Here is a 19,602-nt window from a genome sequence, read left to right on the forward strand (position 1 = left end):
TTCTGCCTTAAAGAAACGCTGAGTGAAAGACAAATCAATTCGGAGAACCGTCCCGAGTTCTCTCACTTCTGCCGACTGGGACTGGGGAATTCTGGGAGTTGAAGTCCAACGAGTCTTAAAAGTTGCCAAGTTTGGAAATCCCCCAATGAAAGGCTATCAGAACTGGTTACAACAGGGGTGTCCAAACTTGGGAACTTGCTGGGGAATTCTGGGAGTTGAAGTCCACAAGTCTTAAAGTTGCCAAGTTTGGACACCCCTGTCCTACATGATTAAAGTCTTATTTAAGGATATAAAAGCATTTCTATGAAGCAGTGGTGGGTTTCAAAATTTTTTACAACCTATTCTGTAGGTGTGGCCTGTTTTGTGGGAGTGGCTCAGTGGTCATGTGACCGGGTGGGAGTGGCCAAGTTAGAAAATGTGGTGAAACTCACTTAACAACGCTCTTGCTTAGCAACCAAAATTTTGAGCTCAATTGTGATAATAAGTTCTCTTCTTTTGCTTTCTTTCTTTCTCTCTTACTTTATTCCTTCCTTCCCTCTTTTTCTTGTGTCTCTCTCTCCCTTTCTTTCTTTCCTTCCTTTCTTTATCTTGCTTCCTTCCTTTCTTGTGTCTCTCCCTCCCTCTTTCTTTCCTTGCTCTTCCTCTTTCTTCCTTCCTTCCTTCCTTCTTTCTTGTCTCTCTCTCTCCCCCACTTATTTTCTTTCTTTCTTTCTTTCTCTTCCTTCCTTCCTTCTTTCTTGTCTCTCTCTCCAACTTTCTTTCCTTTCTTTCTTTTCCTTCCTTCCTTTTTTCTTTCTTGTGTCTCTCTCCCCCACTTTCTTTCTCTTCCTTCCTTCCTTCCCTCTCTCTCCAACTTCCTTCCTTCCTTTCTTTCCTTTCTTTTTCTTTTCCTTCTTTCTTGTCTGTCTCCAACTTTCTTTCCTTTCTTTCTTTTTCTTCCTTCATTCCTTCCTTTTCTTGTGTATCTCCCTCTCTTTCTTTCCTTCCTTTCTCTTCTTCTTCCTTCCTTCCTTCTTTCTTGTGTCTCTCTCACCCTTCCTTTCTCTCTCTTTCTTCTTTCCTTCCTTTGCTCCTTCCTTCTTTCTTGTGTCTCCCTCTCTCCAACTTTTCTTTCTATTTCTCTCTCTCTCTATCTCGCACACACACACACACACACCATTTCCCTCATGTCTGCCACTGACAACTCTCAAAGAGAAGAAGTGTAAGGACTCCTGCCTTGGGAAGGGGTTGGACTAGATTACCTCCATGTTCCATTGCATCCCTCTATGTTTTCTGTCCCATTTAGTCACAAACAGCCCAATTCACGTTGAAGTTGGTCACAAACTCCACTCATCCCATGTGCGCCCTGGTCCTACCCAAGGAGACAAGCTGTAGGGCAGATGGAAAGGGGGGAGTCTGTGGCTCCACATCTCTCGATCTTCTTCCCTGCCTCAGTTCTGGACATCTGGCTCAACTGACCATCCCGCCTCTCCGGGGCTTTGCCTTTCTCTGGCAGGCGAGCGGGGGCTGTGCCGGGGTCGTCTGCCCTGGAGCTGCAGGCAAAGGAGGGCTGGTGCTCAGGCCAGCCAAGATTGGCGGGACTTGGCTTCCCCCACGCCCCGACTCGGGGTGCCGAAACTTTGGTCCTTTTTTGTTGGGGGGGGGGGATATTAATGAATGTACATATTGCAAATGTAAATCTAAAGAAAGTTCATTAAAGTCCTTCATCATTCATAAAGTCCTTCAAAGTCATTCAGTATGGCTTTTCAGTGTCAAATTTCAGAAATATGATGAGGACTAAGAAAGGGCATATGTATATCTACATATATTATGGGAATAGGACAAGGAAATCTGTTCTACAAGGTGAACATTCAAGGAAAAGACCTGTGTGGGTTTGTTTATCTCCAATTTTCCAACAATACATTGGTCATTCAGCAATGTAGCTGGGAGTTGCCTCTACAAGTGCCAAGGATAAGCAAGTGACTGAAAAGGGGGCTGGTACTGCATTTGTTTTCTGGAGATCTTTGTCTGAACAGAGGGCCATCAACTCCAGAAGCTCTCTTTTTGAAAGAATTAAAGGCAGAGACACTTTTCTTGTCACTTTTGGCGGAGAAGTCCAAAATCTGCCATAGTAAAAGAATTATCCAACTGGACCCTTTAATGTAATGTACAGCGTTTTGTCTAGAAATACTCTGATTACAAGAGAAGGGAGGTGGTAGAAAACTAAAAGAAGAGCAACTCAACTGTGAAAGGTAGGAACATTTTGACTACTTTAATGGATTTAGAAAATATGGAAATTAAGTAAGATGTGATTTATGGATGAAGATGGATCATAATTCTTTTTCCTAGAAGAATTTGACTGAAATTTCAGCAAAAACTTCCTACAGGTAATAGATTCAGACCACTGTCCTGAACCGTTATCTAAAGTTAGATATCCTTGAATATTGGTCTGTACAATATAAAGAGGCAGTGAGACTTGCTAGGAATTATGATGCATATAACAAAACATATGTTTTGTGCCATGTGCTTTGAGCATTCAATAGTTAATATAAATAGAAAGGGTGGGATGCCTTGATAGAAAGATTATGAGCAGATCTGATCTATGTGAGTGTTGGGTTGTTGTTTTTTTGTCATCTTGGAACCCCTTGGAAGGTATCTTCTTCAACTTCCACTCCTCATGGTACATTAAAGCAGCAGTTACACCACCTCAACCTTCTTGGCACCAGGGACCGGTTTCATTGAAGACAATTTTTCCACAGACTGAGAGGGATGCTTTTACTTTTGTTCACTCACCTACTGCTCACCTCCAGCTGTGTGGCCTGGTTCCTAACAGGCCACGGACAAGTACCGGTCCATGGCACGGGGTTGAGGATGCCTGCAATAAAATGTTGAATAGCTATTTTCCTTCTTGATAATAATTTTTTCTTAATATATTGAAGTTGGTCACATTTATTTTCAGTTTAGTTTGTTCCAAGAACTGTTTTCAGTGCCAGTGGCTCTTGTGAAACAAGGTTTCATAAATAGAAACATTTGTGCATGCGTCCGTGCGTTCGTGCATGTGTGTGTGTGTGTGAATCTGTAGAGAGCAAATGTAATACAAACAGCTTCCAAAGATGTCTGTGGCTTGGTGCAAAGGACACATGCATGATTCATAGAACTGAATTTGGTCATCAACAAAACATACGCAATTTAAAACATGACCTCCTTCTAGTACCTGATATATCTGTTATGCAAAAGTACCTTATTCCTCTCCAATATTCCTTTCCAGACCTTTATACTCCCAGATTGTGTTCCAAAGTTCATTGTAACAGCGTTGCTAAAAAAGCATTAAGAGTTGTAAATTTAATTTTGCGAAGGTTTTTTTCTGGAAACATCGTATTGCTAATTAGAGCTTATAAAACTTACGCTAGACCAATCTTAAGAGTATTGTTCAACTGTCTGGAATCCCTACCATATATCTGACATCAGTACAATTGAGCAGGTTCAGAAGTATTTCATGAGAAAAAGTTTGCACTCTTCTGTACAAAATAAAATTCCCTATGCTACTAGGCTCGAAATTCTTGGTTTGGATAACTTAGAACTGCGTCGCTTGAATACAAAATGATGCGTAGTAATGCTTTACCTGTAAATTACTTTGTTTGTTTTAATCCGCAATAATACGCGTGCTAACAACTGCTTTAAACTCAATGTAAATCATTCTAAACTTGATTGTAATAATGTGATTTCTGTAATAGAGTTGTCGAAGTCTGGAATGCTCTACCCGATCCAGTTGTCTCAGCCACAAATTTTCAGTTTCAGTTGCAAATTGACTTCCGTGGACCTTACTTCATACTTAAGTGGTCAGTAGAGGGGACGTGCATAAGTGCCTATCGTCCCTGTCATTGTATTTTTCTTTTATTCTTCTTCTCGTTTTTGTTTGACAAAATCTAATAAATAAATAAATAAATATTTTGGGCTGCAATTTAAATGTCCTAAATAAACCATACATTTATCAACAATATAAGCAAAACCTATGCCATTACAGGTAGTCCTCGACTTACAACAATTTGTGTTGTAAGTTACAATAAATAGTGACTTATGACTGTTTTTCCCACTTATGACCATTGCAACATCCCAATGGTCACGTGATTTACCTTCAGATGATTGACAACTGACTCATATTTATGACGGTTGCAGTGTTCAAGAGTCATTTTGTGACCTTCTGACAAGCAAAGTCAATGGAGAACCCAGATTCCCATACGGTAACAACCATGTTACTAATTTAACAACTGCAATGATTTGCTTAACAAATGTGGCAAGAAAAGTTCTAAAATGGGACAAATTCACTTAACAACAGAAATTTTGGGCTCAGTTGTGGTCATAAGTTGAGGACTGCCTGTATTTTATCAACTCTATAGCAAAATTTCTCAGAATACACAGGCATTCGTCTTTGGCAACTATGGTAGCAGTAGCTGATGAGCCCCCAAAATAATTCTTTTAATGTTTCCAAAATGAAGAAGCAAAGGAGGCCAGAAGTTGTTTTGTTCCTCTTAATAGCTATGGAATAGCAGTTACCTGAACGTTACGCTTTCAGCTTTCTTCCTCCCAAAATCTTTGACATCCAGAAGTTCTCAAAGTTCCTTAAACTTAGTTTGTTATTACTTTCCTCAGTGTATGTTCTAGGATACCTTTTTCTTCCTGTGCCCTAAGACTGCATTAATCTCTTTATCCTTCCTTTCATGGCCTATTGCAGGAGATAAGAAGGAAGAACTACTCTTAACTTCTCCTCAGCTGCATCCTTCATCTGGTGTCTGTTCCCTCTGGGCATTCGTCTTCCAGGATTAAGACAAGGAAAGAAGGAAGAAATCAGCCAAATGGCCCGGAAATTGAGCATTGATCAACTTGAGGACCAGTTGATATGCCCCATTTGCTTAGAGTTCTTCAAAGAGCCTTTGATGCTACAGTGTGGACACTCTTACTGCAAGTCCTGTGTAGTATCTCTCTCAGGTGATCTGGAGAAGCAGATCCTTTGCCCAGTATGCCGAAAGGCTGTGGACTATAGTAGATCGCCACCCAATGTCAACTTGGCTCGAATCATTGAGGCCATTCATACCATAGGCAACTCAGAGGATAACGAAAAGTCTTGCCCTGACCACCACAATCCCCTCAGCCTTTTCTGTGAGCAAGACCAGGAAGTGATTTGTGGCCTCTGCGGCACCATTGGCACCCATCAGCAGCATAAAGTCATGCCGATCTCTACAGTGTACAGCAGGATGAAGGCAAGTGCTTGGAATGTGTATGACTGCACGGATGAAGTGAAGGCTTTTAGACCAGTGGTAGCTAAACTTTTTTCCCATCGTGTGCCAAAAGCGGGGGGAGCGCAGGGGGGTTGTGCTCGGACGTGCCCACACCCATAATGCTATGCACGTTGACCCCCCCCGTGCATGCACGTGTGACCCCCCCCCCACCGTCCCTCCCCTGCTTTTGGCACGCAATGGACCAACTTTTCACCCTCCACAGGCTCCAGAGGCTTTCTAGGAGCCTGGGGTGGGCAAAAACAGCCTCCCCCATCCTTCTGGAGGCCCTCCGGAGGATTCAGGAGGCTTTCCTGAAGCCTCCGGAGGGTGAAAAACGGCTAACGCGCAAACCGGAAGTCCGTTCCGGAACTTCCATTTGCACATTAGGTTGTTTTTTGCCCTCCGGAGGGTGAAAAACAGCTGGAAAAAAAGGCTGAAGTCAGCTGGCCAGGGCGTGCAGGCACACTGAAGCTGACAGGGCAATGCCTTGCGTGCCCTAACAAATGGCTCTGCATGCCACCTGTAGCACGCGTGCTATAGGTTAGCCATCACGTGCTTAGACCATAGGTAGAACTGAGACGACTGGCAATTTTGGGTGGGACACCTTGTGTGTGTTGATTAATGGATTAGGTGAATCTTGGTGTGATCCAAAGAAATTTTCACGTAATTAAGGGAAAGTTCTTTGTATAATTAATGGAGCACATGAATTCCAGTAAAAACAGGTGTAGCTATTATGAGGCAGAAATCTATACTTTCCTCAACAGATTTTTTGTAGCTCTCACACCATATATTCTAAGACCCTCTCTGTGTGAGTAATGTTTTCAAAGGGTGGGCATTATATAAGTGTTGGGATCATGGGTGATAGTACCCTGTGATCAAGGGCAGCAATAGAAAACAATGGATTACACTGTTACATTGAGGGTGATTCACAGAAATGTGACTGTAAAAACTAGGTGCAGCACTCCCAGTGCCTATGAGTGCCTGGTATTGAGTGAGATAAGAGATAAAACTTCCTTTCTTTTAAATGTAAGCTATGAAAAAAGGAGCCACTGAGTCAGATGAAACATTCCCTTGCAGAATTCATATTCTATAATAAGGCATTATAGTTTCACGGTAAAAAGATTAGTTGTGGATGTTTGAATATTAAATATATCCCAAAGCCTGCATATACAGTTTGAAGGATCTGATGACCCTAGCTCAGGGGTATCAAACTCAAGGCTGGATCTGGCCCACGGGATCCTTAGATCTAGCCCACGCCGCCCCCCCTGGATACAGCAAAGGACCGGCCCGCGGTGCCTTTGCCAGCAAAAACAGAGCTCGGGAGGGCCGCGTGCTCTGTTTTCACTGGCAGAGGATTGCAGGAGACTGTCCCAGCTGAAAATGGAGCTCGGGTCACCACAGGTGCCCCCGACACAAGTGATATCAAGCTGACCATGCCCACCCTGGCCATGGCCACCCCAGCTGTCCGAGGTCAAGCACAACCCTGATGCGGCCCTCAATGAAATCATGTTTGACATCCCTGCCCTAGACTGTGAGCCTCTGGGGATTTGATGATAGTCATTAATAAGATGACTCAAAATCATAGTGGAAGGTTACTTCATGTGATCTTTTTCAAATCTGAATGTCTCCTAATAGCTACCGTAATTGAGCAGTCACATTTCTTTTGCCCTTCCTTCTGAGCTTTAACAAGCATTTGGCAGTTATCATTGAAAATATATATATCAAAACGGATAAACTTAGTTTTGTTTCTCTTACATCTTTTCCCCCACCAGTTTAGCTAATGCAATTCTGCTTTTTCAGGAGGAACTCTCCATGTTGATAACAGATGTGCAACAGCAGAAGAGAAACCTTGAGGAACATGTCAGCAAATTGATGAATAACAAAACTCGCATTACGGTGAGTTTAGGCAGGCAGATCACATTATGCCAGTGACTTTCTTGGCTGCCTTTCTTTTCATCCAACTTCTATGCATCACTGAGGGTGTAATGTTATAAGGTTTTATTTCCTTTGTACATTTGTGACTGATTCCCAGATCGGTCTGGACAACTATTTGGCCAAGTTCTTGCAGTTTTCTTGGCAAGGATTTTCAGTAGTGGCTTGCCATTCCTTTCTTCCTAGGGCTAAGAGAAAGTGAATGGTACAAAGTCACCCTTCTGGCTTTGTGCCCAAGGCAGGATTAGAACTCATGGCCTCCCAGTTTCTAGTCTGATGCCTTAACTACCATGCCTAACTGATTCATAATACTATTATTACAATAAATAAGCACATTGAGGGGAAGGTATGGATTTTTCAATTAATTTTAGTTTTCTAGTGATTATCTGCTGTACATTCTTGAGTGTCTGGGGATGAGTAAGGTACCTTTGGCAGTTGTCGTGTTTACCTCAATTAAGAGGGGTGAATCTTGCTAAAATTTCAAATGCGAAATTACCAGACATTTTTCTGTTGCTCCATTACTTAGACCACCAGGCCCCAACCTTTCTGGCTCTGTAGACCGGCGGTGCCAGCGGTGGTGTGGTGGTGAGGGGATGATTTCACGCACCTGCATTTCACTTGCAGAAATGCAGCTTCATGAACTCGCCTGCCACTTGCACGGCCCGGTTCCCAACAAGCTACAGCCGGGATGGCAAACCTATGGCACACGTGCCACAGGTGGCACACGGAGCCATTTGTCAGGGCAGGCGAGGCGTTGCCCTGTCAGCTGGCCAGCGTGCATGTGTGCCCTGGCCAGCTGAGTTCAGCCTTTTTTAAAGCAGTTTTTCGCCCTCCCCAGGCTCCAGAGGCTTTATAGGAGCCTGAGGAGGGTGAAAAGAGCCTCCACCCCACCCTGTCGGAGGCCCTCCGTAGGCTTCAGGAGCTTCCCTGAAGCCTCCGGAGTGCAAAAAACCGGCCCTATGGGCAAACTGGAAGTTCGGGAAGTGACTTCCGGTTTGCTCATAGGGTCGTTTTTAGTCCTCCAGAGCCTTCAGGGAAGCCTCCTGAAGGTCCCTGAAGCCTCTAGAGGGCCTCTGGGGGGCAGGGGAGGCTGTTTCCGCTCTCCCCAGGCTCCTATAAAGCCTCTGGAGGCTGGGGAGGGCGAAAAAAGCATACAAAAATGGGGGGGAGTGTTTCTCATGTGCGCACCGGGGGGGATCGCGCATTGCATTATAGGTGCGGCACGTCTGCACACAACCCCCCTGTGCTCCCCTCATTTATGGCACGTGAACCAAAAAAGGTTCGCCATTGCTGAGCTACAGCATGGTGCCTGGCCACAGTTAGGAGAGTGGGGTGATTTAGACAGTAGCCAATTTGGTATAGTGGATCAGGCTAGAATCCTGGGAGACTGTGAGTTCTAGTCTTGTCTTAAGTACAAAGGCACCTGTGTGACCTTGGCTAGTCATGCTTTCTTAGCTTAGGAAGTATGCAACGGCAAACCACTTCTGAAATGCTACCAGTAAAATTGTAGAGATTTGCCCAGGCAATCACCAGGAGTCAAGATTGATTCAAAAGTACCAAAACGCCCATCTTCCACTGTTGCTTAACTGTTCATTTTAGGTTTTTGACACAAAACACCCTGAATCCCCAAACAAAAAAAGGTGAAATAACCCTTACGTATATCCAGCACTTTACTAAATTCTGAAACTTATCCTCCTATTGCTAACACTTCCCAGGAATGGGAGGCGGGGGGGGGCGGACCCTAAATATTTATGGTATAATATTCAATATGATTCAATGCATATTGTCTTTTTTCTTTAGTTCCTACATTCAGCTAAATCTCAGGGCTGAATGGTGAATTACATGAAAGAACAAAATATAATTGTTAGTTTTTCTGAGGAAGGCCAAGTCAAGAGGATAGGCTTAATATAGTATAATAATTTCAAACTAATCAAGTAACAGGAAAAGCCAAAGCTTTCAGGTGAAAAAAGGAATAGTTTAGTAAGTTGACCAGCATCTTTGCCAGCAGAATTCTAGATCGACTTAAAAGAAAATACCTCCCAGGAAATTAGCTCACAATAAAGTCACCCTTGGAATTCTTTTCAAAGCACCTGACATTTTGTGTCAATATTGATTTTGTTGGGTTAGTGGCAGTAGTAAGGTGCTTTTCAGTTCCTAATCTTGCTCTTGAGAACATTAGGTCACATCTGAAAAATTCTAAATAAGTGTACCACCAGCCACTATAGACATACGGTAGAATGACCAATCAGGTAGTCGCTTTACTTGTCACAAAAATTCCCTGGAAATAGCCATCTGAATTATAGCCCACCGTGGAGAGGATCCCAGAAGCAATTCTATAGAATAAAATAGCTAAGTTGCTACATATTACATTTCATCCAACAGGCAATATTTGGAAATGATTACGTGCTTTCACATAATTCCAGGAAATTCCGATAAGTAATCTGTATTGAAGTAAAGAAGTCAATATTTAGAAACTCTATATTTAGAAACAATACTCAAATGTTTTTGCATGCTTCTTGTTCCTACCTCTATGAAAGTGACTTAGTTATGGTTTCTATCTATTTTTTTTGCTTATAGTCAGATGTGCTATTCCTTTGCCTTTCACTGATGAATGAGCTCTTCTAATACAGGTAGTCCTTAATGGACCCTCTCCAAAGTTCCAATGGTAAACCCCCCCCCCCATGGTCACATGATCAGGTGCTCAGCAAGCAGTTTGCATTTATGGCAATTTTCAGTGTCTTGCAGTCACATGACATTTTACCATGTTTTCCCCCGAAACCTGGCATTTGCTTCCAGTTTTTGACAAAAACAGCCCATAGCAAACAATGGATTCAATTTACGACCATAGCATTCACTTTGTGACTGCAGCATTCAATATCTCAGGGGTTGCCACAAAGAAGAGGGAGTCAAACTATTCTCCAAGGCACCTGAGGGTAGAACAAGAAGCAATGGGTGGAAACTAATCAAGGAGAGAAGCAACTTAGAACTGAGGAGAAACTTCCTGACAGTTAGAACAATTAATCAGTGGAACAGCTTGCCTCCAGAAGTTGTGAATGCCCCAACACTGGAAGTCTTTAAGAAGATGTTGGATAGCCATTTGTCTGGAACGGTATAGGGTTTCCTGCCTAGGCAGGGGGTTGGACTAGAAGACCTCCAAGGTCCCTTCCAACTCTACTATTGTATTGTATTGTATTGTATTGTATTTTACAACTGCAGCATCTGCTTAACGATCACTGCAAAAAAGTTCATAAAATCAGTTCAGCCACATGGGTGACCCACTTTACGACTGCCAAGGGCAGGCTCCATTATAGTTGGAAGATGAGGACTACCTGTACATGTAATCTACCTCTCACATTCATTTCTATCACCAATTACTGATCGTTAATTTAGTTTGGCAGGCAACTCCAGATTCGTAGATGGGAAACACATTATGCCAAGCTGTGACTAATTTAATAATAATTTGTTTAATAAATGCGCAATTCACCAACCCATAAATCATGTGTTAAAAATAATAGTTGAAATATGCTAGGTCAAAAATTAACCAGCCACATTGTGGTTTATACTGCAACATTTGGACTCAATAATAGAGTATTCAGAAATAGGAAAACATTAGGTTGTGTTTCCATTCAGTCTTTTCTGGCCAAAAGATTAGCTCATTGGTCCTTGCGTCCCTTTTTAATGCAAACTGTGTAGCATAAGTTAAGCATTTTAGGCTGCATGGAAAAAGGAGCACAAATTGTTCCTGTAAGGAATTACAAATCCAATCTAGTCCCATAATCCAATTAATAATTGTTGAGGGGAGGAAGAATATTGAACAGGTATATAACAGGTATGTAAAAGAGGGAAATACTACTGCATCAAATTCTTTAGTTTGCAAATTGAACTTACTGTCAGGCCTGAAGCTATCTTTTCTTTTGGATCTTTGGCCTGCCACACTTTTTCTTACTCTACTATGTCTTTTCTATTGTGGGAAAATGGAAGGGGGATTGTAAGGAGTTACATACTATGTAGCCATAACAAAATTCTTTCTAGAAAGCCAAGGTCATCCTTTGTCTTTGCACCTCTGTACCTGACCGGAATTGGATGGGTGGAACTGCCAACATGGCAGTGGGAGATTGGACCATATGATGGACTTATGGATCTGGGGACAAAATCTTGAACTTTCAGCTAGGTGGGGAAAACCAGGAAGCTTTCAGATTTGGGTTTTCCCAGATGTGCCAACATGGCTCTCTTAATAAATTGGAACTTCGAGCAATACTTTGCCTTGGACTCTGATTTACATTTGGATGCTATTTGGAGCCCTGACACTTATCTCAGGATCAACGTATCTCACATTAGTTTGACATGGATGACTGATTTTGTCCTATTTCTGCCCATTAGAGTTATCATAGCTGATAGCTGCAAAGCAATTGGCTCCTGAGATAAGATTGCAAGGCGGGAGTGGCTGACAGCCTTAGATATTACATTGAGCTGGTCATCAGATTTCTCACATTTTAGTATTGTAATAATGCCCACTCCAACCCCACATGGGCCCAACTCAAACTAAGTCTTGCGTTGTTCTGGTGATACTTGTCATATTTTGTCCCAACACAGAATGAATCTGATGTCTTCATGTGGGTAGTCAGAAAGCAGTTCCAGGATCTGCATAGGTGTATCAATGAAGAGAAGGCCAGATTCCTGGGTCAGATAGAAAGGAAAACAACCCGTATCGTTGACTCTATTGAGGTTCAGCTGAAGCAGAGAGCAGACACCCTTCAGAAGCTAAAGGAGCTGGAGAATTCCCTGGAGAAATTCAACAATGAAGACCAACTGAATTTCATGCAGGTATGGTTCTCTATCTGCTAGCCGTAAATAACCAGGGACATGCTAAGGCAGTGGTGGGCAACCTTTTTTTTCAACTGAGCCAAATCTCGCCAAAACCACGATTGAAATTTATTTTGAGAGCCACATTTTTAAAACCGAAAATACATAGGATGGTACACTGTTTTTAGTTTCAATAAACTCTGGCATTTGAAGCACGCAAGTCTTAAAGCTGTCAAGTTGCAAGACCCTTGCACCCCTAACCCTTTAGAAAAAAAAACCCAGGGTCTTCAAACCTGACAGCTTGAAGACTTGTGGACTTCAACTCCCAGAATTCTGAGAATTGAAGTCCACCAAGGGCATCAATCATATTAGCCCAGGGATCTGCAAAATTGGCTCTTAAGACTGGTGGACTTCAACTCCCAGAATTCTGAGAATTGAAGTCCACCAGTCTTAAAACAGCCAACTTTGCAGACCTCTGTGTTAGCCCAAAGCCTGGCGCTGGGCGGGCCTTGCTCCCTCATTGGTGGAGCCCCAAGAAGCGAGGAGGGAGAAAAAGAGACGGAGGCCAAGGAGCTTCTCCCCCCCCCCCCGCAAAAATCTTATCAGGGAGCCGTCGGGCAGTAGCAAATTAGCTGATCACGCGGCATGCGTGGAAAGCGAGGTTTGACCGGGTGGGGCAGTGAAACTCCAGGGCTAATTCCCCATGAGAACTGTTGCCTCTGAAGCGATATTTTCCTCCAATATTTTGAAACTTTAAGCGCCCCTTTCCCTTTTTTCTTTTCAACCCACAATGATTAGGGAGGATCCTGAAGTTGGGCGGGGCTGAGAAGCGAGGAGGCAGAAAAAGAAACGGAGGCCAAGGAGCTTCCCCCCCGCCCCCTCCCAGCAAAAATCTAACCGGGGAGCCGGGCGAGCAGTAGCAAATTAGCCGATCACGCCGCGTGGGCAATAGCAAATTAACCGATCACGCGCCGTGATCGGCTAATTTGCTACTGCCCACCCGGCTTCCCGGTTAGATTTTTGCTGGGAGGGGGCGGGGGGGAAGCTCCTTGGCCTCCGTTTCTTTTTCTGCCTCCTCGCTTCTCAGCCCCGCCCAACTTCAGGATCCTCCCTAATCATTGTGGGTCAAAAAGAAAAAAGGGAAAGGGGCGCTTGTTTTGAAGTGCCCGAGAGGAGGGAGGGGAGCGGGCGCCCGGCACACAGAAGAGCCGCATTGAAAGGTGTAAAGAGCCGCATGTGGCTCGCGAGCCGCGGCTTGCTGACCACTGTGCTAAGGTATGCTGCCAGCAGCAGAAAATCAAAATTGCTAAAGACCCCTACTCAGAAATACGAAGCAGAAAGACGCATATTGGAATCTGAGGAACTTAAGAGAGATTTAGCAATTTGCACCTATTAAGAGTCCAAATTTACGTCAGTTTGTTGGAGTGTAAAGGTCTAGGCATAGGGAAGTGTTCTGACCCCCCTCCGTCCGGTAATGAACGCCGACACAGGCTTAGCTGTTTGCCACACTTTATTTACAGTACTATAATCTTGTTGGCTGAAAGCCCAAACACAATTCACAGGCAAGATGTTGGCAGCAACCCAGACTCCAACAGATACAGACAAGAGCTTCTCCAGCTTGTTACAAACGGAAACACAAGGCAGATCAGACAAGGTGTTCTCCAGATTACTATGAACAGTTGTGTCCTGCAAAAAGCCTCCTCCCAAAGTCTCCTCTTATATACGCTCTTGGTATGAGCCAAGCCACAACCACCTGTGCTTGATTATCTCTTAGGAGCTTGTCTCCGAAGCAGCTGTTGCCTTCCTTTCTCCACCCATCTTAATCTTGCGTCAGGGACAAACTCCCTTTGATCTTTCCCACTGCTCCATGCCTCAGGCGCCTCCTGGTGGCCAACCAGCCTCTCTGGTCCCTGCTCTGAGTCTGAACCCTGCCCAGGGTCCTCCATCTCTTCCATACCCGACTCATAGGGTTTATCGCTATCTGAGTCCTCAGCAACTCCAACAGATCCTGCTGGGTCACAACAGGGAAGAATAGTGTTGCCTATTAGGAGACTAAATCTATGGATGATTGAACTACAGGTACAGGTAGCCCTCGACTTACAATAGTTCATTTAGTGACCATTGGAAGTTACAACAGCACTGTAAAAAGTAACTTATGATCATTTTTCATACTTATGACAATTGCAACATCCCCGTGGTCACATGATCAAAATCCAGACACTTGGGAACTGCCTCATATTTATGACGGTTGTAGTATCCCAGGGCCGTGTGAGCACCTTTTGCAACCTTCTGACAAGCAAAGTCAAGGGGGAAGCCAGGTTCCCCATTTAACAACTGTGTTACTAACTTGATGACGACAGTGATTCATTTAACAAATGTGACAAGAAATGTGATAAAATGGGGCAAAACTCGCTTAACATATTGCACACTTAGCGACATAAATTCTGGAGTCAATTGTGGTCGTAAGTCGAGAACTACCTATGAAGGGCCCAACAGCCCTAGTAGCAGAGCAATGATGCAGAGTAGGCAGGCGTACATCACACAGGTCACACAGATTAAGGATGGGATTTTTCATTTTCCTCAGGCTTGGTAGAAGAATTTGGGGGTTTACTGTTTTATACTTTATATGAAACCTACTTTAAGTTTCATAGATTTCCTTCTTTAAAATGGCAGAGAACTCTACTGTTCACTTTTGCAATTATGGTTAGAGCAATCAATTATAGCTGATATTAAAAAGGCTGTCCAGGGTCCAGTCTTGATCTGAGTAGGCATAATTTGAGATAGTCATGAAAGTTTTAGGTGCTTCTTTACAGCCAATATTTTGAAAAGTACATGCAAATGAGGGCCTGTAGTTCTGTTGCAGTTAAGGAATGTATACAGTAAGTATGCAAGAATTCCAAGATTTACAGGAATAAATATGGATTGCAATTGCTCAGAGAAATCAATTTATTTATTTATTTTCTCCCATCTTCCTCCCCTCCAGACAGTCTTCAGTATACATTTAAATAGCACAAGTGCACTAAATCTGTCTACATCTATCTCTTTACAGAAATATGGATCTCTTCCCTCCAGGTATGTAAAATAAGAGTGTATGAAAGAGAAACAAGAGTCATTCTAAGATGTGTTGTAAAGAAAATGCTTTTACAGAAAAAGTGTCAAGGAAGAGTTGAGCAGATACACTTGTTAGCTTTTTCAAAATTCTTATTAAGAAGCATGGTAACAGAAGCCATGCTTTTTTTAAAGCAAAATATGTGTACAACATTTCACATTCTCAGCAAAGAATACCGAGACATTTCAGCAATTCCAATGTGCTGAAGTGTATTTACTCAAAAATAAGCAATGCCATGTTCACCAAAATTTAATGAGACAGATGTGCAATGGATTTCAAGCTCTTGCAAAGCTGATGGCTGTGAAATTATGAGAAATTGAAGAAGCCTTAATATTATTAATTTCCAGACTCCTTAATTCCAGAGCATATGGCTTCCAGACAAAAAGTGATTTTATGAAGTAATCTTTAGGCTTCAAGACTGGAGAGGTATTTCCCAGATCTTCTAGACAGGATTCTTCAGATATGTGCTTTCTGTCTTCAAAATTATATATTCGCTCCTGGATGTTCTCATACATACACACCTTCCTGTGGAAAGATAAAGTAACTGCTTTTATGTTCTGAGTTCTTGCTCAGAATTTTCAATCCCACCCATTAAGATAGGAACTGAATATTTTAAAAGAAGATTTTTGAAGTATTTTAGATTGGGAAAAATATTAATGGAAATTAATACGTATCCAGGTCTGAACTTCCCTATCAGCACCCAGCTGAAGGCATGTACAGTGCGGTTTCTTTTAAGCCTGACTTCCACCAAGAGGATATAAAGATGATGGTGTGGAAGCGTCTGCTCCGTAAAGTCCTTCCAGGTATGGCTGCTGTTGGAGGAGAGGAAGAGGGGAGGCCGTTTCATGACCACTTCCACATACAGTACTTAAAACATTTGTGAATCTGCATCTTCATCATGCATTACTGCTTTTCAGATATCAGAATTAAGAGGAATGGTAGACTATAACCAGTGGTGGGTTTCCAATATTTTTTAGAACCTCTTCTGTAGGTGTGGCCTGCTTTGTAGGAGTGGCTTGCCGGCCATGTGACTGGGTGGGAGTGGCTTGCCAGCCATGTGACCAAGTGGGAGTGGCTTGGCAGTCATGTGACTGGGTGGGTGTGGCCAAATTGTAAAATGTGGTGAAACTCACTTAACAACGCTCTTGCTTAGCAACCAAAATGCTGACTCAGAAACTCTGGCATTTGAAGCACGCAAGTCTTAAAGCTGTCAAGTTACAAGACCCTTGCACCCCTAACCCTTTAGAAAAAAATACCCCCAGGAGTGTTCAAACTTGACAGCTTTAAGACTTGTGGACTTCAACTCCCAGAATTCATCCTCCAGTCATGTTGGCTCAGGAACTCTGGCATTGAAGTGTGCAAGTCTTAAAGCTGTCAAGTTACAAGATCCTTGCACCCCTAACCCTTTAGAAAAAAAAAACCCATGGGTGTTCAAACTTGACAGCTTTAAGACTTTAAGATTTAGATAGGACTCTTAGAAGTGGGCGGGGCGATTGATGAGCCAGCCAATTAGTGAATGGCAGGTGGGGCAAGCGTGGTGCGGACGGGCAGAGGGAGGGAGCTGGAACTGGTTCTAAATGGCATGGTAGATTTGTGGAACCTCTTCTATAGAAGAGGTTAGAACTGGCAGGAACCCACCCCTGACTACAACTTAATATAAATGTGTATTATTACATAGTACATTAAATACATAGGTTGGGTGAATGTAATAATTGATTCGTTTTATTTGTATTAGAATGTATGACACCCAGGTGCCACACTGTTCACACACTGATTTGATTTTTAAAAAAATAAAATAAAAATCTTGAAGAACTGAAGCTTCTTGGATGAGAAGTGAAATGTCTTAAAAGAAGAAAAAAACAAAAACCAGAAAGTCCAGTTGCCTCTTGAAAAAAAGCACTTTTGGGACAACCATGACCGGGATGACTGAGGATCTCCATAGACATTTATTGGGGATGATTTTACTGTTTTTAAAATGCTTTTTTATTACTTCAATTGTTTTTATACTTCTGCTGCAGAGTCATCAATTAAGAGGGGTGGTTATAGAAACTGAATTAAAACTAAATAAATAAAAATGGTTCTGATTGGGGGGAAAAAAAGAATTAAGAGGAATGGGGTTGAGACTGTAAAGCTAACAAATGGCAATGGATTTTGAGAGTGCTATATAGGTTTCCTGAGTTCTGCAATCACTTGTCTGTTATGAAAAATTGAGGCTCATTCATATACTTTATTCTACTGAGACCAGTGCTGGATTATGACTGGTACGCTCGGTACGAGCGTACTGGTCCCTGCCGGGAGCACCGGGTACCGTTTCAGTACGGTGCTCCGGAGGGCCCACCCACCCTCACTGGTATTTGAGCTCTTTGGTGCTTCCGCGCACGGAGCATACGGCATCTATGCGAAGCTCCGCCGAGCAGGAGTGTTGCGGAGGTTTTGCGGAGCGTCGCAGGCGGTAAGTATGCTGCGTGTGTTTATGTGATGGACGCTGGGCCCCGTTGCATCATACCAGTTGCAATGGGATCCGGAACCCACCACTGATTGAGGCCTATTCTGTTCATATAAAGGAGGAGGCCTGATCACTTCAGCTGATCTTTCTGAATATTACCAAGGGTTCCTCAAAGAACTTTGATTTTTACTCCTTCTCATAGCTCCAGAAACGCTGAAGCTGGACCCGGTGAGTGCTCATCCTATGCTCGAGCTGTCCAAGGAGAATACCATGGTGAAATACGGCCTGTGCTTCCAACGGCGAGACAGCAATCCTGAACGCTTTGACTACAGCAACTGTATCCTGGCTAATAAGGGCTTCTCCTGGGGAAAGCATTACTGGGAGATTATTGTGGGCTCCAAGAGTCACTGGCGCCTGGGCATCATCAAGGGCACAGTCAACCGCAAAGGCAAACTGAGTAAGAGTCCAGAAAATGGGGTGTGGCTCATTGGCTTAAAAGAGGGCAAAGTATATGAGGCCTTCAATACCAGCAGACTGGTTTTGCCAATTTCAGCCCGACCCCAACGAATTGGGGTCTATCTGCACTATGAGAAGGGAGAACTAACCTTCTACAATGCTGACAGCCCAGATGAGCTGATACCAATCTATACTTTCCAAGCAGAATTCCAAGGCAAGCTCTATCCCATTTTGGACATGTGTTGGCATGAGCGGGGTATCCATAACAACTTACCCATTATAGTACCTACTCCCAAAATGCTGCAGACTCAGGATGACTGCACCAATCCTGATGAGCCCACCAAGTTATAATAGGAAGTTTCCATTTGCTCCTATTGCAGTGATGGTGAACCTATGGCACGGATGCCAGAGGTGGCACACAGAGCCCTTTCTGCAGGCACGCAAACCATTGTAAAGCTGCTCTTCTGGTTTCCGGTGCGCACATGCACAGTTGGTCTTCGTGGGTGCCGGAGCACCGGAAAACAGCCTGAAAATGCCCCCTAAAACAACCCAAAAAGAAACCAGACCGTTTTTCAGGCCATTTTTCATATTGTTTTCAGGCCATTTTTAAGATCAAAACCAGCCCCCAAAAACGGCCTGAAAATGACTCAAAAAATGGTCATGCGCGTGCCGGCTACCTGGTTTTCAGGTTTTCAGTTCTCCAGGGCATGTGAAGACCAGCTGGCCAGCGTACATTCACATGCCGAAACCCGCCCCGGCTGACTAGTCTTTTGAGTTTCCGGCATTGTGGGCAGGGGCAAGCACATGCACACACATGCACGCAAGTTCCAGTTTGGGCACTCGGTGCCGAAAAGGTTCGCCATCACTGTCCTATTGTGTCAAGTTACCGGGCTCCAGGCCATCTTTATGGAAGCAATAAATGCAAACCTAACTGAATAGAACTCATTCAGTGTAAATAATTTCTAGAGACTTGCTTCAGGACTCTGTTTTGTTTTTAGTGCACCTGACTATGTTAAGGGCACCCTGGCTTTAAGGGGCCAAATCGAGACTACATATTTTTTTTCAATTTATTACAGTTATAGACCAGAGACCAGAGTCTCTGGGCTGGACTACCTATAAAGCAACAGAGCGAACTCCATGCCAAAACATAGACAACGGCATCTATACTTTCCACTGTTTAAGGGTAGTTAAGTCCAAAAGGTTTAATCCAAAATTACAAGAGCTCAGTTGAAATGAACACTATATTTTCATTGTTTTCAGTGGGTTTTTGCAGAATAACTTCCTTGTGATGCATTGTTTGTGGCCTAGGGAGGAGTTCCACTGGCATTCTAGGAAATGATACTTAGACTCTATTGCTTGGAACAAACATTTCACTTTGCCTCTAGGCTGCTTCTGGGAAGCCTGCCAGGCAATTGATTTCAAAGGGCCACTTTTTTCCCTCTTTCTGCTTTTCAATCTCCTTTTTTTCCTCCACTGTTACCCATTTTAGCAAGTTTTACAAATCTGAAAGGCTAAATATGTTGGATTTTCTAGACAGTACTAGTTTACTGTTATTTAAATTAAAATGTCCAAATTAATATTTCTATTGTAGAGTTTCAAGT

The 19,602-nt window shown here is 43.2% G+C and overlaps 1 protein-coding gene across 1 annotated transcript; it reads left to right on the forward strand.

Annotated features, from left to right (window-relative positions):
• The first annotated feature begins 2,007 nt into the window (after window positions 1-2,007).
• On the forward strand, window positions 2,008-18,442 carry TRIM50 (tripartite motif containing 50). Its single transcript, XM_081940016.1, has 8 exons — window positions 2,008-2,231; window positions 3,714-3,818; window positions 4,712-5,237; window positions 7,056-7,151; window positions 11,781-12,011; window positions 15,040-15,062; window positions 15,778-15,902; window positions 17,748-18,442. Exons 3-8 carry the CDS (start codon window positions 4,833-4,835, stop codon window positions 18,350-18,352), a joined length of 1,485 nt encoding a protein of 494 aa, XP_081796142.1. The 5' UTR covers window positions 2,008-2,231; window positions 3,714-3,818; window positions 4,712-4,832; the 3' UTR covers window positions 18,353-18,442.
• The last annotated feature ends 1,160 nt before the right edge of the window (window positions 18,443-19,602 follow it).

This window comes from Natrix helvetica (assembly GCF_964273705.1).
Source record: "Natrix helvetica genome assembly, chromosome: 2".
Lineage (NCBI taxonomy): Eukaryota > Metazoa > Chordata > Lepidosauria > Squamata > Natricidae > Natrix > Natrix helvetica.